Raw genomic sequence first — 23,671 nt, 5'->3', positions numbered from 1 at the left:
CCATCCTCCCGCCAGAGCTAATCTAGTCTGATTATTGCTGGCCACTCTCATCTTAGAAATATTTAGGGAGAGAAATATTTAGGAAGAAATATATTCATAACCTTTCTTTTATTTACTCATTTATCTATTCATTCCCTTGTCATTTATTAGCAAGTATTTCCTGAGTTCGAACTGGGAAGCGGTACTGGGACCTGGGGTTAAAATGAAACTTCCTTGGGACTGTGTATGGAGTCCTTTTCAGATTTCTGAAAGTATCAGATTTAGCCTGTAAAGGTGTCAAGGCTATTATCATGAAATGATAAGCAGGAGGCTGAATGATTTTATACAAGCTGACTTCAAATGTGACATATGGCTTGCCTTTACATTTTCTCCGTGCTTCACATTTTATCTGAGATTATATAATTCATACTTCAAACACAAAATTTATTAAAGGTCTATAGAGGAATCAGCACTTAGTCTCAAGAATACTATTAAAAAGTAACCTCCCAGACAAGACAACTGGAGAAATACTTAGGAAGTGGTGATAGAAGGAACATAGGTAGACCAGGGTACCTGGATGGCTCAGTCAGTTGAGTGTCCAACTCTGGATTTTGGCTCAAGGCATGATCCCAAGGTGGTGGGATCAAGGCATGATCCCAAGGTGGTGGGATCAAGCTCCACATCGTACTCTGCACTGAGTGTGGAGCCTGCTTGAGATTCTCTCTCTCTCTCTCTCTCTCTCTCTCTCTCTCTGTGTGTGTCTCTCCCTCTTTCCCACCCTCCCTCTCACAAATAAATTTAAAAAAGAAGGAACACAGACCAGAAATGCAAAGACCTGGGTTCTGCTTAAAGACTACCAGTCACTAACAAGGTTTCAAGTAGGAAATACTTTCTCCACCCACCCAATGTTTTTGTATGGAGGAGACGATCATACACACATTTTGTAATCATTTTGAGAATATATTCTGTGCCAAATACCCAAGGTGCTCTTGTCTCTCTCTCTTCCATATAAATGAGTTTGGGAAAGAAAGAGAGAGAATATGAAAGGAAGGAAGGTGGAAAGGGAAGGTTTGGGGAGTGAAGGAAATGAAAGCAGCAGCAAACTAAGCAGTTGTAGACAGGTAATATCCCATTTCAACACCGCTCTCTCCCACGTATTTATTTCAGAGTTCTTTGTAATTCCCCTGAGTTGGGTTTGTATAGGAGGAACATAATGAACCATGGATGAAACTTTGTATTTGTAATAAGTGGAGTCAAATGCTTTGGGCTTGATAATCTTCTGGGTTTTGTCATATGAGCTTAACCAGTTTCCAGTGGTTTCTGGGTAATGAAATGCTGACATGGATCTCCAGGGAGCCAGATGGCTTCCCACTTGCTGCGTTACCCCTCCCAGGCTCTACCAAGGTCTGCGGGGCGGGAAAAGTGAAATGTGGTGGCTCGTGGGAAATTTTAAGCCCTCATACAAATATAATCTTTACAAGTCTATAAAATTTCAAATAGTAAGGAGAGGAGAAAAGGGGGAGCATAATATAACTGCAGGAACCGTTTGCTCTGCAGATGCAAGAATTAATTGCATTCTCTCAGTGTGGTTCACATTGTCCGTGCGGGGGGAAGGTGGGAGGGAGAGGCCATTTCTACAAGAAGAGGACAGTGCTTTCCATCAAGCTTTAACTTGCTTACCTCTGGAATTTTAAACTAAACAGGGAAAGGCAAATTTCAAGCTCCATTTACTCTCAGCAAATCGGGACTTCTGGTCTCAATCTGAGTATAGAGACTCGTTCCTGGGCCACTTGTCTCTATGTTTCGACGACAGCCATTTCTACTAAAATAACTGGGTCACTAGAATTTGTCTTCAAACACCATTAAAATGTCAGCAATATCATACTCCCAGCATACAGAAGGTGGGGATACGAAGAGCGGAACGAGTGACAAAGGAGGTGATACACCTCTGAATACACTGCCATGCCTGTTTCCCTAAATAAGCACATCTTAATTTGCTGGTCCGGCAGAAATATCAATCTTTTTATGACGAGCATCTGTGATCTCATACAAACTACTTCCAGCCCTAAAAACCCTGATCTCAAAATCCTTTATAGAAAGGAACTTAAGCTGACCATCCTGGCGCTGTGCTGGTAACACATATAATGTGACATATAGACGGCTGGCGCCTGATTTCCTGCATGCTGGGATTGTGGTCTCTATCAGCTTGCTACAGAGCAGGTCCAGCTACGCTTAGGGCACAGCGGCCCTGCAATTAGTAACAAATCACCACCACCAAGTAACTGGAGAGCTCTGCTGATATGTGAATCTGGGATAAACCTGCAGGCAGTGACCCAAATTTCGCCTAATTATACCATTTATTTAAGGTCTTCATTTGTGTCAACACAAAAGGTGATTTAATTGAAAACTGCTGTCCGCTCTGGTGGTCTGCCTCTTTTTTCTTCCAGAAGAAGCATGCGTTTCCATTTGCAGGCCATTCTCTTCTTGTTTGGGGAAGAAAAAGAAGAAGCTGGCACTAAAGAAGAAGGCATCCTAACAGTTACACTGGGCAGTCAGCCAGAATTATGGCAAGCACTGCAGGGGTGAGTAGCAGTAGATTTTAATTGGTGCCTGGGGGTAAAGGTCAGCTCTCTTGGAACAATGGATATCTATGGTGGTAACTGACTGAGTCCTCTGTGGGAGTTTGTAAATGTCAGTAACACACTTCCACATGGAAGCACAAAGGCGTTGGGCCCAAGGAACAAAGACAGCATTAGCTGTCGGAGAAAATATGTGAGTCTGTCGGTGAAATAGTGAATTAATAAAGCATAAGGGGCAGAGACACACAAACATACCACATAACATAAATTCAAAATAAAGCAGACTGCTTCCCCTATCAGACAAGTGCCTTCCTAAGACCAACATCTTTTTCTTCAGCAGACGTTCGGCTGTCTTCCCGGACATCCTCTGAAATTCAAACTCTACCGATACTTGAGTCAAGCTGGTTGGGCTTAGCTCCTAAAGCTACTTCATCCGAGTGAAATTTGGGTTTGCTGAAAGAGAACACCAGCATTTTGCTAAGAAGTTGTAACTCTTCCCTCTCTCGAGAGAAAACCGCATCCCTCTTAGCAGTAGTAGGGGAAAGGATGAGTTCCTGTCCCCGGAAAAGATGAACACCAGAAGTGTTCAGTGGGAAGGGGATCGCCCTCCCAACCCCCTACAAATGCTACACTGGTTCTCTTACTGCACTGTTTCACTCGATACTTCTCACTTCCCTGTCATCCCTGACAGTCACCTACTGCCTTAACCTGGGCGCTCTCCTAAGCATTCGATACATTTAAAGACACTATATTTTCGAAATCCACAATTCAGATAAGCAAAGGACCACTTTGAGGAGCACTTTTAGAATGCAAAAGAGTAGGATGCGTAATTTATATTATCCAGTTATTAAGATTTCAGGAAATAAAAGGTGTAGTACCTGTGCCAACGTAAACCCACGTTCATCTCTACCTACATACCTCTCCCCTCAATCTCCATTTTTGCAGACAGTGCCCTGTTTTATGCACGTGTGTATCTCCACCACCTAGCACTAAATAATGTTGGTTCAACTCAATTACATTTTTCTGTTGTAAATGTCAGGACCCTGCATCATACCAGTCTGCTTCACTGAGCAATTTAAGCCCCTCTTATGCTGTTTTCCTGACAATCCCAGACTACATTCCTCTCTAAACTCTTAGAGCCTTTGTCATTTGTACCATGCAATCCATCATCTTCTGACTCGCACTGTTCTTTAATTGCATCCCTGCAGCAGGATGGTAAATTCCATAAGGGCAATGCAAGGTTCACACTTCTTTTTTTTTTTTTTTTTTTAACATTCACCAACATGCTTGCAAGGAACTGGGCACAAGCCAAGTGTTCAATAAAATGTGTAAATTGATTTCTTAAAATTGTACCTCCAAATCTCATCAGTAGTTCTGAATGACAAGTAGTTAAGATAAATGCTGAATATATCAGTATTGATCAACTACAATAAGGTAAAATTTACTTTTATTAATTCAATCTTAATAATGTCACCACTGGCCATTTACTGATTTCATAAGCAAGACAGGAAAAAGGTTTATAACAATTGAAAAGACATTGTGTTATTATTTTAGAATTAAAATTCAGTTGGGTCATGAAAGCATTTTTTTGGTCTCATTAGTCAATATAGTCAGATGGAAATGGAAATGGAAATGAGCATGTTTAAGAGTCAAAATAGGCACATGCTTATTCATTTAAAATCTGCAAACCAATCAAAGCTATATGTATGCACTGTGGTCTATGAACACTGGTTTCTCTCAAGACATACAATGAAAGACAGTTTTCATCTTTCTCCCTTCTCCTTTGACAAATATTTGCTTCTCTGTGAAGCCTTCATTGAATCCCCAAAGACAGAGTTCTATGTACACAGCTATTAAGATACATAAGTTCTGTACTGTAGTTGACTGTTTATACATTCATCTCTTCCACCGGACTGTACGATTCTTAAGAGAAAGGACAATGTCTTATATTTTTATTGTACTTCCTAGCTCTTAAAAAGATCTGGCACAAAATAGACATTTAATAATTTTGGTTGAGTTGACAAATGACAGTGTAGGCAATGCCATGTCATTTGAAAGCGATAATAGTGGTCACAATGAGACTAACATTTATTGAACACTTGCTATGTGTCAGGCACGGTTCTTCTTTGCCTGTTTTTGATTCTTCTCACAACTGCCTTATGATATTGACGCATCATTCTATTTTATTTTAGACATGAGGAAACTATCACAGAGAGGTTAATAACACACACACCAACAAATAAAGCTTTGTCTAAGGGCATACAACTAGTATGTGGCTTGGCTGGAATTTCAAGCCAGGCAGACTGGCTCCAGGGTCCGTTACATGAACCGTTATACCACAACTAACGATTCCACAAGGCAAAAATTTACAGTGACCACCTTCAAATGACAAAATGTAGCTCCACCGTGACTGTAAATAGGGGCTGAGCTGGAACACCTGACAAGTGCAGAAATCACAAGGTGTCCATGTAAATAGAAGAGGCCATGACACAGAGGGATGGGGAGCAGCTAAGAGAGGAGGCATTAAAAGGACAAAAAATCATTAAGTTGTGGGCGGCAGCAGTGATATTTGAATCTGCCGCTGGGGAGCTGGGGAGCTGATCGAGGCCTCCTACTCCCCCACACTTGAGTCATAATTGTGTTTTCCCTTCTGGCAAAACCAATTTCGGCCACAGCCATCAACATCCTTTACCCCTTTGAAAGCACTCAGGAAGAACAGAGAGATAAGGGTAAATTGTACTCCCTTGGAAAGTCTTAATAAGTTCCCAGTAAATTAGCCTTCCTCTCTCTGAGAGATCTCAAGAGATTCTTAATCTACTGTTGAAAACATTTATAGTTTTATTATATTTTTTTCTTCTAACTTATGCCTTCACTGTGCGCTTTGTATTAGCTTTCTCTCATCAATGCTTTGTTACTTTAAATGCTGTGCAGTCGTCTCTGCCACCTTCTCTCTTGGGTTGACATCTGTGCCTTTCCTCCTACACCTCTTCTTTTATCTGTGAAAGACTGTGTATCCGGAGGTTTCATTTTTTCTGACTCTAGTTTTTGGATTCATCCACATTATCCTCTTCTTCACTACAGGAATGCTCATTCTGGGGTGCCAGTTGCCAGGCAAGGAAATACTTAGTATTCTAGTCCCCAAACGCACCTGTGCACACGCACACACACAGCCCCAGGAAGCCAGAAGGAGAGATTTCTCTCTCCCGGTCATCAAAATGTATATCCTATAGTGCAGGCCTTTTTACCTCTGAAGATCTAAGCCCATCCTGTTACCTACAAATTACAGTATTTTTTCTGCATAAGTTATTTTCAGTAGTTGACTTGGAGGGTTAGGGAATGAGAAGTACACGGGCAGTTAGGGACCCAGTAAAATGGGAGGTGGATGCCTAGAACAGAGGAACAAAACCAACAGAAAAAGATTTGGTTAAGAGAAAGGTCAGGTCAGAAGAAGGAATGTTTAAATGGAAGCGATTTAGCCTCTGAGGCTGGTGGTATTCTCTTAATTTCTCCAAGGGGGGAGAAAGTGGTTTTATTAAAGGCTCATTGACATTGACTTTGTTTTTCCTGACAGCACCAAGAGAAAGCTTGAGGCAGATCTGATATATTGGAGTGAAACATCCCCACCCTAGTAAATATGGCAATTTCCTGTAGCGGCCGGCATTCATCTCCATCCATCATGAGAGCAGCTCGGGCTATTCACTAGAAACAAATGTTCTAGATACAGTATGTCAAACACCGGATGATGGAAACCTCTGAGAAGCCACAGGGAGTATGCTGGAAGCAAACAGACCAGAATGTTGAAAAGACCTCTGACCATTTTCCACAGCAGAGCATAACTTGGAACCAACCTGAAATGATGCATTTGACCTTCATAAAAGGGTAATGGATGGGCATTTAACATTAGGCCAGCCAGACTTCAGAGAATACAAGTTCTAATAAGGACAGATGATGAGGCAAAAATAAATTAAAAAAAAAAAGACAGATAGCTAAATTAAAAAAAAAAAATCTGATCCCCAAAGAAGGCTGAGCAGGGGGTCTATTATGTGTATTTGAAGAATGATCAGTGTCTGATACAGGCTTCTTTCCCTTTTTGAAAACTTCTGCTCACCTGGCCACAAAAGCAACCTACCTTTTTAGAGCCAGTCAGTGGTACAAGAAAAACGCAATCTCCGGGCCAGTCTTACTTCATCATATTTGGAGACCAATGCACACTAGATCCATCCTGATTAGATTCATTTGTTAAAAAGAACAAAACCAAAACACAGAGTTCTAATTTTTTCCTCAGTGTGATAAAGAAACACCACCTGATGCCAACTAGAAAGCATTATCTAAACTTAGAAAAGGTTGATCTGTGGATCTATCACCTTTCTACCTACCTATTTAGCTAGCTAGCTATCTGTGTATTTTTTAAAAAATAATCACAGGGGCGCCTGGGTGGCTCAGTCGGTTAAGCATCCGACTTCGGCTCAGGTCATGATCTCGCGGTCCGTGAGTTCAAGCCCCGCGTCGGGCTCTGGGCTGACGGCTCAGAGCCTGGAGCCTGTTTCAGATTCTGTGTCTCCCTCTCTCTCTGACCCTCCCCCGTTCATGCTCTGTCTCTCCCTGTCTCAAAAATAAATAAACATTAAAAAAAATTAAAAAAAAATCATAATAAACTGAATTTTGAAAGCAATGTTGTATAAACTTGATCCTCATACACATATAACTTTTTAAATTGGCAACTCATGATTAATATTTAATGTATTAGATGTTTATTGTATGTGATAGACACAGCATCTTACAAATGAGGAATAAGAAATATATGATGTTAATTATGCAAGAAGCTTCTTTCCAGTAAAAAAGTACTTAGCAATACTTAATACTACATGAAATAAAACAGTAATATACTACTTAACTGGATCAGTTCTGAGAAAATTGGTATATTATTAACTTGCTATGTTTTTTTACATTAGTGTTAGACACAGATAAGGTTTAATAAAAATCAGCTAGGTGCTACTATAAACATAATGTGCTGAAATCAAAAAGATTATGGTTTTATTCATATTTATTTATTTATAAATGTTATCATGGGTGCTTTGATTCATATAAAATGGTACAAGGTACATGGATGTTTCAGCTGTAGTTTAGTATACAGAGGATGGATGGCCTAGATAGATGAGTGTTTTTTTCCCCAACTCTGCTCTATGGAGCCCAGGAGTCCCAGGGGGCTCCCCAGGGCCACCTTGGGGTACTGAGAGGGTTTGCTCGCGGGCCCAGCTCCTGGCACCCTGCTTGTTTCAAACAGAGCACTTTGCACTTAGTATTCTGTAGCTTGTCTGAAACCCAATGGCTTGGATGACTCTTGGAAAATCACCCAGAGGGGGCGGGAAATGTACATGCAGCATGTTTTCTTGCACTTGATTTTCTTTCTGAATGCTCAAGAAGAGAACAGAACAGAGATTGATGGACTGAAACAGCCCATACACTCAACTGTTCCCAGGAAGGATCAGAGGAGATGATCTCTCCCTTTAGCCATCATTGCCCAGGTTAAGCATAGGGAAGTTTGGAAAATGCCACTTCCACTATGTCTCTGAGTTCATGGGCTGCACTTCTTCATGAATGAAATATATGTTATTTTTAAAAGATTAGAGGCAAATGCATGATCTTGTGTACAAAGGGACAGATAAAAGAGTTAGGGCGGAATGAGCAACTGCTGAGTATCTGCCAAGGGAAATGTCATGTACCCCCTTTGATGTATTATACAATAAACTGGTTCCCCTTGGCCTCGCCAGATAATGTTGAGGGAGTGCTATGCAAAGTCCTGGCATTTTAAATATTAATCATGCCCTTCTTGGCTAGAAAAGATAAAATTATACATTTTGGCCTAGAAATAACTAAAACCTACAGGGATTTTTACTATCCTTATTTATTCACTTGAAAGAATTAATTTCATAATTAGAGAAAAAAAAAACGAGCGAAAGCTGGTTTTACAATGTCCTTTGCTTTTCAAGTTCCAGCTGAGGAGCCGAAAAGCCAACCTAAGTTTGGTTCAAATCCTCAGCCATGTGTTGGACATCTACCATACGCCAGGATGCCGCGCTCGGCCTGTTACAATCTAGGAAGCTGATGAAGGTACTTTATCCTCCCTATGGCCTTTCATTCTAAATGGGGCATTAGACAGGGTCAAGACCAACTACTCAGGAGTGACAGAAAAGTGCTAGAAAAGAGAAGCAGATGCCTGGAAAAGAAAAAAAAAAAGAAAGAAAAAAAAGGAGTGAGAACATTTCTTTAATGGAATTGATTAGATTTTGTGGAACGGAGGATATTTGACATTTACCTTAAAGGTCTAATTAATGATCTTAGATTCTCACTTGAGTTGCATGTGACCTCAGGCAAGTCACTAAATTCTAGGGACTCAGTATCCATATCTGTTAAATGAGAAAGCAGAATCTGAATACCTCTAACAACTTTTAGGCTCTGATTCAATGATTCCATATTTTTTCCTAAGAGAAGCTGGCAGATATTATCAACTGCATCTTTTCTCTGTCCCCAGAAGTCACATGCATGACATCTATATCTATATCTAATCTATATCTATATCTATGTCTATGTCTATGTCTATGTCTATGTCTATGTCTATGTCTATATCTATACCTATCTATATCCATAACACACACACACCCCTCCCAAGGAAATGTCAAGAGGAATTAAGCATGCCCTGGATATAAAGAGAAAAGATAAGGAGTCAATAACCAAACGCTTATTTAGAAAGTGCCACGTACAGTAAGGTAATTAAAACCTAACATCTGGAGAAAATGCAAACAGTGTTTAATGCTGGCATATACCAAGAGACCCGCAAAAATGATCAATGAGTCTGAGGAGCTGGGGTCCTATTTATAGGATGAAAGTCTTGGAAGGCTCTCTCAGCAGGAATAGTATTAATTAAGTGGTGATAACACAGAAAGGAGAAGAAACTGGGGTGTGGGGGGGCACGGGAAATATAAAGAGCAAATACTCTCTAGGTTTCTTCTTTGCTGAGAACAAAGTGCATGGAGAGGACAAGGATATAACAATGAAATGAACTGTATGTTCCAGGTTAAAAAACAAAACCAAACACCTTTTTTTCTTATTTTTCCTCTCAATGAATTCCACTTGGGATTTTGTATTCTTTAATCCTCGAAGATGTTATACAACACCTCATGAAGGGAGAGCAGCTAAGGCTGGTTGGGGGTGATGGGAAAGGTATTGCTGATAGACACACACAGAGTTTAAAGAAGTTTTCTTTTTAGGCAGAATACCAATAAACTCAGTGAGAATTTAAGGTTGAGACTAAGATTTCAGCATCGATTTTGTTTTTTCTTTGTTACATTTGTATTAGTTCTTTCCATCACCCTCCACATCCTAGCTGCTCATTTCAGGTGCATGTTAAATCATCCTTTCCCATAGACGATTACATGTATGTAGCCAATAAACCGTTGCCGACACCAACAAGCCTTGGGATTTATCATGGGCTGGGTTGGGGAGCGCTCTCCTCTGGAGACGTGGTGATAGACAGCTAGCCTGCCTCTCCTCCGGCACCAGGATCCACTTATCCTTATTCTTCTGGGCCTATTTCATCTACTAGGTGCAGGGCTCCTTTGAAAGAGGGTATGCATGAGTTAGGACAATACCTGGGAGCAGGCTTTCTAGGTCTCTTAGTCAAGATTTCCTAGACTGCCCTATGATGAGATTACAGTTTTTACTGTAACAGACGTATCCAAGGAAAGCTGCTGTCATTTACAGCAGGCTTGCAGAGAAACAGCCAATGGATGATCATTAATTTAAACTGTAAATAAGGGCCTGTTTTGTTCTGGACTCTGATCCCAGGAATGCCCCTAACAAGCTGTCTGCAAAGCGAGGGTGTCATGCCCGCTGTTGGAGCCACGTTGATTGAAGAACTGTGCTCGTCCTCCCAAGCAGCTAAAAATAGCAATAAGGATGTGAAGGCAAAAACAGGTTTCTGGGAATGCAAGGCAGTTACCCTGATGTCGGTTTTATTCCAGTTGTTCCCACTGATGTGAAAAGCAGAGAGACATATCTGGTACAAAAGATGTTAACTTGCTCGATGGCACCCTAGAGACGGAAAAGAATTAATACAACCCTACAAAGGAGTCTGCCTTTATACTGGAGGACGCAGAAGTCCGAGGAGAATTGGAGCGAACTTGAATGCTTTTGTCCTGCATAATTAATTGAGTCTGATATTTCTTTATTTCTTCTTCTTTCTTCACCTTTTTAAAAAAAATGTAAACTCTCATTGATTGGGGGAAATACATTCACACTTTAAAATGTTGTGCAGGTACTATGTCTTTGGTTGGAGTATGTCCCTTTTGGTGGGGGGGGAATACATATTTCATGGTGATAAATTCACCTCATAAGTAGAGAAACTGTACACAAATATACTGCTATGTCAACATTATTGATTTCTGCACCATTGTAAAGACCTTCATCGTCCTCCAATATTTCTTAAATCTATCAGCGTCTCAGAAAGTGACCCTGAAGGCCTCATTTATCTGTATAGGAAAAGATCCTTCGGCTCTCGTTCACTCTTAAACGGTGTGAATGAAACAGTGCAAGCCCGCCTCTGCTTCTAGAAGGTAAGAGGCCCGGAGAAAGCTGTTCTCTCAGTCACGGACAATGCCTTCTCTTTCTCTGGAAATAGGGTCTGCCAAGTTTTAATTTTAGCTAAATGCCATGGCCGGTGACTTTTCACAGTCTTGCAGATAACAACAGACTAAGTGTGCAGCGGCTGATGCTGCACACCGAGGGACGTGAGTGGATCGGAGGGCAGGGCTCCTGGTTGTGTTCCCTCTAAGCTTCCCTTCCCACCTTAGGAGCCACACCTGGGCTTGAGAGGCTCCTTTTTCAAGCTCTGCTCCTGCCGACAATGTTGGAGCCACTTGCTCTGCTGCTACAGAAAATCCTATGCTCACACTCAGTAGTTGGCATCTTATCTTTTTTTTTTTTTTTAATAATATGCCTCTCTAACAGCATCAGTAAAACAGGGACGTATCACTAGATTAGAACAATTCTGAAAACAATTTTGAGGTCTCTTTCAGCTATAAATTCCTTTGTTTTTGCGTCTATCACTTTGCAAAGAGGAACATGTAAATGTCACACCCAAAGTCATCTGTTAGGTGGAAACAGAGTCAAAGGAACTTTCAATGACAGAAAGTCACATTCCATTTATCACTAGAATACAGGACCTTTGAGGGTGGAAGAATGATTTATTTCTCTTTGTATCCTGTGATGCCCACAGATTGTTGACTCTTAAATGAAATTAATTAAAAATGTGAAAGTGGAGGAAAAATCAATAGGGGATATAAGAATTGATTCAAAGCTAACCAACAACTAAATCTCATTATAAAACTAAAGGATATAAGTTCAGTTGCTCACTTTAGGACTGTATACAGTAGGTCAAATTGTTTGGATGTAATTGCTGATGATGGACCAGTAATTGGCCAGTGAGGGGAAGAAGGAATGTTCAACATACACCTCTACATCCGTGACGTTGACATTACTGAGCTATGCTGTTCAGTATTGGGGCCATCAGCCACAGGTGGTTTTTTACATTTAAGTTAAAGGGAAATTAGATTTAAAACCCAGTTCTTCAGTCACACCAGCTATATTTCAAATACTCAATAGCCACAAGTGGTTAATGTCTCAGGTGGTGGACAGATTAAAGGCACATGGCTATCATTACAGAAAGGTCTACTGAACATTTCTATTTAGGGAGGATAGTCGCTACTATGACTTCTAATAATTATATGAAGAAGGAGGAAGAGGCAGATGAGAAACAAATAATAAAGAGAAGACATTGATAAGAGCCTTAACTGCTCTGTCCTAAACACCTGAAATGCCTCATTTCATATGATAGTTACCACTATTCATATGAGGCAGGAATTGTAATTACCCGTTTTAAATTCTATGACACTGCTTGGAGACATTAAGTAAATCACCATAGTTTATACACTTGTTAACTGGTTTAGCTGGGTTTGCATTCAAGCCAGATGACGCCAGAGTCTATTTACACTGCTTCTACTGAAGCACTTGAAATGCTTAGGGCCAGAGGGAATGTTACACTTGACAAAACTGGTTCTCAATCCTAGATACATACCAGAAGCATCCAGGGAGCTTGCTCAAAGTACAGTTACCTGGGCCCTAATCCAGAGCAATGGGGGTAAGACCAGGGCTTGCACATTTGGGAATCAACTAGTGCTTTGGATATGCAGCCAGAGTTGAGGAATGATGGTTGAGAGATGTTCTCATCTACCTCCCATAGTTCAGATAACAAAACGCAGAACCTAGCCAAGGTCACTAACACTTAACTATTGACATATCTAAAGCGAGAACCTGGATATCAGTGCTACCATCATAAAAAAAATATGGCTTATGACATATTAATGGACAACAATTTTCTATTTCCGGATGGATACTGTTATTTCATGCAGTTCGCACAACACTTAGAAACTGTATGTCAGAATTCAGAATCTGACAATGCAAGTTTACAAACACCAAAGAATGGATGTGGTGCCGCTCTCTCCTCCTGAGACAAATAAGTCTTTATCATTTAAAAGCAAATGTTTTCTTCTTCGAGAAAGTCACATCTCTTTCGGAAAAGCAGATAAACCCTCTCACTAGGAGCAGTAAAATGCAGAGGCAACAGTATGGCTGACAACCAAGAAACCTGAATTCTAGTTCCTGTTGCACCCATAACTCTGCAATGGGGCAAAGCATTACCTTTCACTGAACCTTAATTTTTCTCATCTAGAAAACTAGGGTGCAGTTTATGACAATCTCCATGGTTCCTTCCAGCAGGGCCTCCATTCTGACATTTGTATGCAGGCTGAACACACTTTAGAAATTAAATGCCCAACCTGCTACCAGAGGACACATTCACTTCAATTCTGTGTAATTTACTCACGTCAGGGGAAAACAGGGGCACTTCAAAGGAAGACCCCACCTCTTTTTCTATCTTGTCAAGGCTGCTTCTGATTCTCGTGACTGGTCGGAGCTCTTGCAAGAGAGTCAGCAGTATCCACTCAAGGATTCCTTGGAGCTGCGTTTCAGAAATGGTAATGATATGCCTACCTCTCACCCTCCTACATTCACAGCTGTTGCTCTGGGAATTATGAGAAGTCAGACATTTTACCCCCTTAACATCCATCAACTCATCTTTACACCTCTCCTCCCAGATTAATTGTAAAATCATGGATTTTTAGCTAGCTAGAGAGGCTAGCCAACCAAGATACAAGTCACGTCATGAAGAAACAGTGCACCAAATATACATATCTTACCTTACGCTTGTTGGTAGGACACACGTAGAGATAGCTTAAAATTGTTTTCAACCCAACTTTATCATTCAGCTTCTCATAGGTTGTTCCATAATCAGTTGACCTATAATTCAAAAGGAGCATTAATGAGGACAGAAGTATACGTCACTTGGCCGCTTGTCAGTATAATGCATGTTTTACATAGTAGAATGGCTCTCAGGAGGTTTCTAGATGATTCATGTAGTATATAATGATGCTTAATTATGTACACAGTGGCATCATGTGAGTGGTTAACATTTGCATTTAAATTGAATTGGTAAAAATTAAAACTCCATCTCTTTACTGCTCCTTAATGTACGTACTCTGCATAAAATATGTGGTTGGTTTTTAAAGATTAAGAGATGAGAGTGTCTCTTGAATTGACCACATAAATGAAGAGTTTTGGCAGATTTGACATTTTCAAACTTTTGCTTTATGTCTGGCACCGTGGAAAAGCAGGTTCTCATGATTTATCTACAAATCGTGTTTCCTTTCATGAGTCATAGAATATATGGTGGATCAGTCCCTTCAAAGGTCATTCAGTCTTTTCCTGTTATTTAAGAGTAAGAAAACATCTTAATAATAAGTGAAATTTTACAATCTTATTTGGTGGCCTTTTCTGCTGTTAAGCAACCTTCAGCTGGGAGGACATTACTTCTTGGCACTGACCCTATCTATTTTGGAGATTCTCTCATCTTTATCTAGCCCTTGGTCAATAACTTATTAATTCTGACTGAATCAATAGGCTTTAATCACCTTCTCTATCAAAGTTTATTACATATTTCAGAATTGTAATCTTATTAGATCATTACAACCGCGTGCAGGAGGGAATATTATCTCTATTTCAAGTAAGAGGTTGACAGAATTTAAGTGACCTATTCAAAGAAAACAGCTGACAAATTGCCAGCTAGTATTTGAATCCAGGTGTTCTGGCCCTAAGTCCCGCATTACTTCTATTAAACCACAGTTTGCTTGTTTCTTTGTTTAAAATGAAGGAAACGTAATTTCCTCTTTGCCTTCTTTTTACATATAGGAGATTCCCAATTCATTCATTCATTCATTCATTCATTCACATTTGTAGAACTAAAATGTACCAAACCTGTGCTATGTACCAGGGTGCAATACATTGCCCCATTCTCAAAATCTAACAACTTTATTTGAGAGGCAGAAATATAAGGTTATCATGTGTTAACTTCAATGTTACAGACAAGAATTAACAAGGCTTAGGGGTGCCTGGGTGCCTTAGTCAGTTGAGCATCCGACACTTCATTTCAGCTCAGATTATGATCTCACTGTTTGTGAGATCAAGCTCCTGACAGCATGGAGCCTCCTTAGAATTCTCTCTCTTCCTCTCTTTCTGCCCCTCCCCTGCTCGTGCACGCTCTCTTTCCCTCTCAAAATATATAAATAAACATTTTTTAAAAAAGAATTAACAAGGCTTAGAAAATAAAGTTGGTGTAATTGGACACATAGAAATGTAACTATTTTAATTAATCTTTGATATTAATAGAAGATACAAATCCTTACAGGTCATGAAGACTACATAGAAGGCATTTGTGTTAAGAGCCACATCATCACACATTAAGAACCCACCCTGGACCAGGCACTGGAGCAAGAAAGCTGTATACATGATCTTGGAATTAAGGAATTAACAATTTATTCTGGCTGGGGATCCAGGGCATTTTATCCCTAAAATTTATACACATATAAACTATATATATATATATATATATATATATATATATATATACACACACACAAATATAAATGCATGTATATAACTATATAGTATATTTTAATATAAATATTATCTATAATCTTATATAATTTATTATATAATATTTATAATTCATAATATAAATCATAATTTTTTATATAATAAAATATCTATAAATATCATAGAAACATTATAATGTATATCTATAATTATCTGTCATACCTATCTAATAATTATCTATAAATAAACATTATAGATATATTACTATATAACAAACTATATACTTTATATTATAAATTATAAATATTATATAATAATTAAATACAATTCTCTAATAGTCAACACTTTACAGAGTTTAGATGAAGCTCCAAATCAGTGAAGATTGGGGTATTATGTAAAGTTTCTTGGAAGAACTAATGCACTTGAAAATGGAAAATGGGTAGAGCTTTAGGAAAGGGAAGTAATCAGAGCATGATGAACTAGAAGGCACCTTGTGTTACCCAAATAAATAACTGGCTTTCTTCTGGACCAGCCTGTTCTCTAGCCCAATCAAACAAACATTGGCTTGATAGCCAAGAATATTTGAAGAGCAATCAAAGCTTTCACAGATCTTATCCATGAACTACAGCACACTTCTTTAGATCTTCCTTCCATATTCATCTTTTTCCCCTCAAACTCAAGCTGATATGAAATTTCCTCCAGCTCTCTCAAAAACTTCTAAGACTGCTTTCTCCACTTGCCCAATCTTGGTGTTTGGTGTATCCCCCCCCCCCCCCCAATCCTAACCAGGCCTTACTAGATCAACGTCATCTCTTTCTTACGACTTTCTTGTCTCTAAAATTTCACTAGCCTTTCTCTAGCTCCTTTCTTCAGATTACTTCTTCTAATCATTATTTTGAACAATACTCACAAGAACAAACAAATAGATGCAAAATCTATCATGGGGGTGGCTATGCCAGGGGGACAGGGTGTGCTACACTGACAGGTGCTGCCTAGCCATAGGTGGACATCAGTAGGACAATGTTGGAGATGAGGGAATGGTTCAGTTTTACTGGTGGGATAATGGAAATGGAGGCCAGAGAAGTAGGAACGAATCTATAGAGGGGCAATAATGAGTTTCTCATCATTTTTACCAACTCAACCCTTAAGATATTCAATGAATATGTTTACATTCAAAAAGTATACTTTACAGGGCAAATGAGGATGATCCCTTAAGGACACTACATGGACTCACTCGTGTGTGTGTGTGTGTGTGTCTGTGTGTGTGTGTGTGTGTGTTTAGCTGAATCTCAATGTAATGACAATAATAGAGTTACTAGCTTACATAAACATTGGTAACTTTTTTTCAGAGAGTTTACAGTATGTTATTGGATATTTTCTTTTTATTATAACATCAGCAGTACAGATCCTTCAAGGTATCTGCCATTACTGTTTAATGCCATCTCTTGCCCCTTGATTTTTCAAAGCTCAGAAACTGAATAAAAATTTGTTAATTCTCAATTTCAGCAGAGCTGCATGTTTAGGCATTATGACATCATAATAACTGATAGATGGAGAGAGGGAAAAAAATGATGCATTTCTACACACACAAAACAGGACATACTAGCAGGTGTTCAAGGTTGTCCCACAGAACTAGAATTAGATGGAGTGTTACATGTGTCCTGGGTAAAACTAACAATCAGCCAGGATAGATTGGTTCAAGGGTACATAAATAAAAATATTTACTATTTCCAAACCAATTGGTAAATAGTTACTGCACTAAGTTCTCTGAGTAGCACTTCTGACAGCCTTACCACATGGCCTCTCCCTTGGAGGCTTCCTAGATTTCCTCAAAGTCCAGCAACCAAAAGATTGAAAGCTGGCACAGCAGAGGTCCTCAAGAAACTTGCTCAGCGCTAAGATGAGCACCTGCTCTGATTGGTTAGTGCTCATGCCAATCAGACTGAGCCCTGGTGGAGGAGACAGTGACCTTGGAGAAGGCACTGCACCCTGGAAAGCAATTCCTAGTGCCCATCTGCAAACTCTCCTTCGTAGCTAACAGATGCTTATGGTCAACAGTGGGGACTGAAGCCCCCTAGGGACCTGGGCTCTGAAAGAACGGATGAGAGACAGACAGTTGAGCAGCAGGCTGGCTGGTGAGCCAATATACTGGCTGGTAAATATTTTAAGTATCATTCCTAGCTATGAGGGAGAGGAGTGTTATCCAAGATCAAAAAAAAAAAAAAAAGAAAAAAAAAAAGGAAATGCCTTATTAGGCAAAATTTAATGTTCCTTTACTTCAGAACATATAAATTTTATTATTCTCACACACATGTATCTATTTTTCTAGTTTAATATATACTGTGAACCTCTTAAATGCATATTCCATGAAGCATTTTCCAAACATATTTGATTACAGGATTCATTCTTGAAAGATAGCCAATTAAATTAGTGTTCTGAGCAACATGCTTTGGAAAAGCATATCAAAGGCAAAAAATAAAAAGCAAAAGATTATGAATCTTGGTTTTATAAGAAAAGGAGAACAATAAAAATATTTAAACAAATCAAATCTTCAGAGAAAAGTGCCAGCCTATGCTAATAATAAAGTGATTGCTGTTACAATATCCAAATTATAGAAAGAGCCTAAATGTCCATCAACTGAAGAATGGATAAAGAAGATGTGGTTTATATATACAACGGAATAATACTTGGGAATGAGAAAGAATGAAATCACACCATTTGCAGCTGTGTGGATGGAACTGGAAGGTATTATGCTGAGTGAAATAAGTCAGTCAGAGAAAAACAGGTATCATATGTTTTCACTCATATGTGGAACTTGAGAAATTTAACAGAAGACCATGGGGGAAGGGGAGCGGGAAACAAAGGTACAGAGAGGGAGGGAGGCAAACCATAAGAGACTCATAAGTAGAGAGAACAAACTGAGGGTTGATGGAGGGGTCGGGGAGAGGGGAAAATGGGGGATGGGCATTGAGGAGGGCACTTGTTGGGATGAGCACTGGGTGTTGTATGTAAGCAATGAACCACGTGATCAACCCCGAAAACCAAGAGCATGCTGTACACACTGTATATTAGCCAATTTGACAATAAATTATATTAAAAAATAATAATAAAATTTTAAAAAGTGACTGCTGCTGTCAAGGCCAAAAAAAAAAAAAAAAGTAATGTTAAAAAAATATAACACGCAGAGATGTATTTAAGATGCGATAGAAACAGCCTTGACTTCTCAACTTGTATCATTTTTTAAAACATTCCAAAGCAATTTTTTTCAAGTTCTGTTTATAGGTTGACTTATATACAGATGAAAAACAGGCTTTCTGTCAACACCTATGCTGTGCAAGAAAAAGCTGAAAACTTAAAAAAATAAGCATTCCAGGAAAGTAAATATGCAAGTGATTAAATCAAGGTGCCATTGGTTTTGCTTTTGATCCTTAATCCTTACACTACCTTTTTGCAAACATCTCTTAAATAGTGACTTTTAGAGCATTTGAAAGTATGTCTTTATTTAAGTTTACTATATTCGAAGAGCTGAAATGAGTTTCCTTGATGGATGGAGAAAGCACATTCAGTGTATGGCCCCACCTACCTTCCCAGAGACCTTATGATCTCTTTCAGAGGGTAGTGTCCCATCACACTCAAAGAAGGTAAGGACACACAGCATGACTAGTTTCCACAGAAGTGGTCGAAATAAAATGTGCGATTGTATTTCCTGTGCTATAATCTGATACCATCAAATGAGGTAATAAATAAGCACAGAATCATTTGTAAACGAAATTAATCCATAAAATCCATTCATTGTGCTGAACACAATGATCGGCATGTAATAGGCAATCTCTAAATGGCAGCTTTTGTTTATTTATCACTAATTTTTTCTTGATTGTTTTTGGTATTCTTTACCCAGGACTCACCAAAACCCATAACATGAACCCTCAAGAAGAATCCTAGTCACAAAAAATAATTTAGATTTAGCTTTCTTAGAAAATATTCATGAAGTTACTACCATTAAAAAAATAGCATTTATTTATTTTTGGAAACAGAGAGAAACAGAGCATGAGCTGGGGAGGGGCAGAGAGAGAGGGAGACACAGAATCTGAAGCAGGCTCCAGGCTCTGAGCTGTCAGCACAAAGCCTGATGCGGGGCTGGAACCCACTAACCATGAGATCATGACCTGAGCTGAAGTTGGACGCTTAACCAACTGAGCCACCCAGGCACCCCTACAATTTTTTTTAATGTTTATTTATTTTTGAGAGAGACAGAGACAGAATGCGGGTGGGTTGGGGCAGAGAGAGAGGGAGACACAGAATCCGAAGCAGGCTCCAGGCTCTGAGCTGTTAGCACAGAGCCCGACACAGGGCTCGAACTCACAAACTGCGAGATCATGACCTGAGCTGGAGTCGGACGCTCAACTAACTGGGCCACTCAGGCGCCCTCCCTACCATTTTTAAATGTAACCAAATCTAGTCTATCATATTTTAAAGGTTATGTGTGCTAGTAGCTTTGTGTGGGCCTCAAATTGTAGGAGTAATGGTAAGAATTAGAATTTGGAAGTGAAAGATCCCACACTCTGCTTCCATAATAACTGTTCCAGGATTTCCACTGTTGAATGGACTATTATGCTTAGGAAATCTAATATGGAACAAAAATGAGTGTTTATCGGGTGCTTAAAATGTGATCTAAGCTCTTCACATGCAGAATCCCATGAGATCGACACTGATACTAATCACATGTTACAGATAAGGAGAATCCAGGAGTAGAGTCAAACTGCTTAATGCCAGAGAATTTGGAAGATGACTTCTAACTTAACTCCATGCTGTACTGCCTCTCTCAAAAGCCACAAAAGAAAAAGAAAACATATTTACAAAATTTGGCTTAGCATTTCTTTGTAAAAGGAATGTGAACTCAAAATCTTTGATGTTACATGGTGCAGACCAAAACCTGGCTTTTCTTCCTATCAGGTAAAAGGACAGAGGGCCTGCCAGAGAGAACTGATCTTAAGAAAAGCATAAACTGCAAACTGGTGCAGCCACTCTGGAAAACAGTGTGGAGGTCCCTCAAAAAATTAAAAGTAGATCTACCCTATGACCCAGCAATAGCACTGCTAGGGATTTACCCAAGGGATACAGGAGTGCTGATGCATAGAGGCACTTGTACCCCAGTGTTTATAGCAGCACTTTCAACAATAGCCAAACTATGGAAAGAGATAAATGTCCATCAACTGAAGAATGGATAAAGAAACTGTGGTTTATATACACAATGGAATACTATGTGGCAATGAGAAAGAATGAAATCATGCCATTTGCATTTGCAGCTGTGTGGATGGAACTGGAAGGTATTATGCTGAGTGAAATAAGTCATACAGAGAAAGACAGATACCATATTTTTTCACTCTTATGTGGATCCTGAGAAACTTAACAGAAGACCATGGGGGAGGGGAAGGAAAAAAAAAAAGTTAAAGAGGAAGGGAGCCAAACCGTAAGAGACTTAAAAACTGAGAATAAACTGAGGGTTGATGGGGGGTGGAAGGGTGGGGAAAATGGGTGATGGGCATTGAGGAGGGCACCTGTTGGCATGAGCATTGGGTGTTGCATGGAAACCAATTTGACAATAAATTTCATATTAAAAAATAATAAAAATAAAATAAAATAATTTTAAAAATAAAAAAAAGAAAAGCATTAAAAAAGCCTCTCACAATGATAAGAGAAGGTATGTCTTTCATCCACCCTAGCTCCTAGTAAGGTTAGAAAAATGGAAAAAGTAAGTGGGTCAACTTGTTAATTATTTGACGATGTCTCAGGAAGACTACCAAGATGCCATAGCTTAAGAGAAAGATTAAATACTTGGAGTCAAACAGAAGTGGACACAGAAACTCAGTAGCTGAGTAACCAGTCAGTGCCTGGTTTCCTGAACAAATAAACTTCAGACTTCCTTTGGACAAGTCATATTTACTTATTTATCTAACAAGTTGGTGATAGAATAGATGTCTAACTCTTAATCTCCCTGCCTTCTCTGCCTGCCCCTGCCCTCGCCCACTCCAGCCTTGTTATTCCATGTATCTGGAAAGCTCTTTCCCCAAATGGCCCCTCATTTCTCTCTGAACATCAGTCATCCTGTATCAAATAGCATCTGCCCACACCCCCAGCACACTCAATCCTCCCTGGCCTCTTTTATTTTCTCTCCATAGTATTTATCCCCATCTGATAGATTTCTACTTACTTTTTTATTTTCTGTCTTCCCCCACCAGAATGAAAACTCCATGAGAGTAGAAAAGATGTCTGTTTTGTTCACTTCTATCTCCCTAGCTTTCAGAGGAGTGCCCCGGACACATCAGGCACTCATAATTTGTTCTTGACTGACCGGCTGACTCAGTGGAAGCTTGCTCCTCTTGTGTGGTCAGTTGGACTTCTACGGAGTCAAAATTAAGAAGCTTGCATAATCTGGCCAGGGTGTTGCAGTCCTGCTATTAACAGAGTCAATCGGCTGTGTGGGGTACCATGGGACTAGCATTGGGAGCATGTTCTATGCTCCTCTCCTTGTTAATTAAGAAGCACTTGCCTAGCATCTTAGACTACTTGAAGTGCCAGAAGGGCAGGGGGCTTATGTTTGGTCAGCCTCAAATCTCCAGGACTCAGGACAGTGCTGGCACATCAGGTGTCTTCTCCATATGGAAGGTGAATGAATGCATGAAGCCTGATGGACACTCAATGAACAAAGAATGAGTCAGACTACTTCTTCAAAAAGCTTTAGAGAGTATCCAAATAACCTGACCTCCTCCTCCTCTCCCTTCAGACCCCAGAGAGGTAACATGCCCTATCCCAGACCCATCAAGCCATACTTCCAAGGTCACAAAGCAAAGACTTGAGCTGTAGAGGGAAGCCTGGGGACAGGAAGCAAGGAAGCATAGGAGCATTACTCAAATCGGTGCCAATGAGATATCCTGAAAGTGGAACAACATTCACCTCTAAATCAAGCAGCTGCGGCTTCTGTGTTTTGTTTCTTTCCTAAAATCATTAAGAGCAGCCACTTTCATTGCTCCTCATGCATTTGGCGGCATAAAAATAGCTTCCAAAGCCAAAGGCGCATTGGCTGCATCGCAGACACTGCTCCTTAATAACTTAGGATGCATGAGGTTAAAGCAGTGAGAATAATTTAGGGTTTGGAAAATGTTTGCGAGTGAGTCGACATTTAAATAACTTCATTATCATGCATTGACAGATTTTTTTAACCTGTCAGTGCAACTGATATTTCTATTACCACATTATAACAAACCCCTGCACATTTTAAATACAGTCACCAGATTCCATTAGTCTACCCACTGTCAAGAAAATATCTCCAAATCCATTTTTCATAATACCTCAAGAATATAATAGGCAATCTACATCAAACGATGACGTGGACCTGAAGGAAATTGTCTCCTGCTTTCTAAGGATTCTGCCGTGAAATACGTTTGCCTGTCAGCCTAAACGTATCATTTAAACGTGCTGCTGAGACGTTATGGTACATCCTGAGCTGAACAAGCTTCCCTCTGTTTCTTGGATACCCTGAGCTTCTCAGGTTAATTGGCAGAGTTAGAGAGAAGGGGGTTAAATAGTAGATTTAGGGACAGGAACAGCAGCGTGCTATAAAGATATTTCCACTCTGCCAGAGGTCACGGGATTTCCAATTTATTTTGATCTGGAATTTTTTTTAAAGTTATTTTTTAAATGTAAGGGATGGGTACCCTTGTGTCCATAAGGTATAAAAGTTCTTGCTCATCTTTCTGGTCTTTCGGTGCCATTGTCTTCTTTTCCTTGTGGGATTATCACATTGTGTTCCTGAAGTTTCTTTCTAGCCACACAGGGCAGTTGAGGTAAGAACCCGGAATGCATTTCAATGTGACTCTATGTATCACGGAAAGGAAAGGGCGGCGATGTAGTAAACAACACATTTCCACGCATGCTTCTGCTGGGGGTAATAAGACCGTTGGTCTATAACACAGCGAGCACCAAATATAGGGGTTACTTTTACCTCTGAAATATCTTTAGATTCATCTTTCGAGCATAAAAATAACTAAAATTTGAATTTTAGCTACTTT

The 23,671-nt window shown here is 39.7% G+C and overlaps 1 protein-coding gene across 6 annotated transcripts in view; it reads right to left on the bottom strand.

The window, feature by feature from the left end:
* Window positions 1-23,671, bottom strand: part of SORCS1 (sortilin related VPS10 domain containing receptor 1) — a 502,203-nt gene that overhangs the window by 221,646 nt on the left and 256,886 nt on the right. For all 6 annotated transcript variants that reach the window (XM_078434807.2, XM_078434808.2, XM_078434810.2 and 3 more), the window contains exon 3: window positions 13,871-13,970. In XM_078434807.2, coding sequence (XP_078290933.2) covers window positions 13,871-13,970 — 100 coding nt within the window. The remainder of the gene's footprint in view (window positions 1-13,870; window positions 13,971-23,671) is intronic.

This window comes from Panthera onca, chromosome D2 (genome assembly GCF_046562875.1).
Source record: "Panthera onca isolate mPanOnc1 chromosome D2, mPanOnc1 haplotype 2, whole genome shotgun sequence".
NCBI lineage: Eukaryota > Metazoa > Chordata > Mammalia > Carnivora > Felidae > Panthera > Panthera onca.
This window is presented reverse-complemented; position numbering and strand designations above follow the sequence as displayed.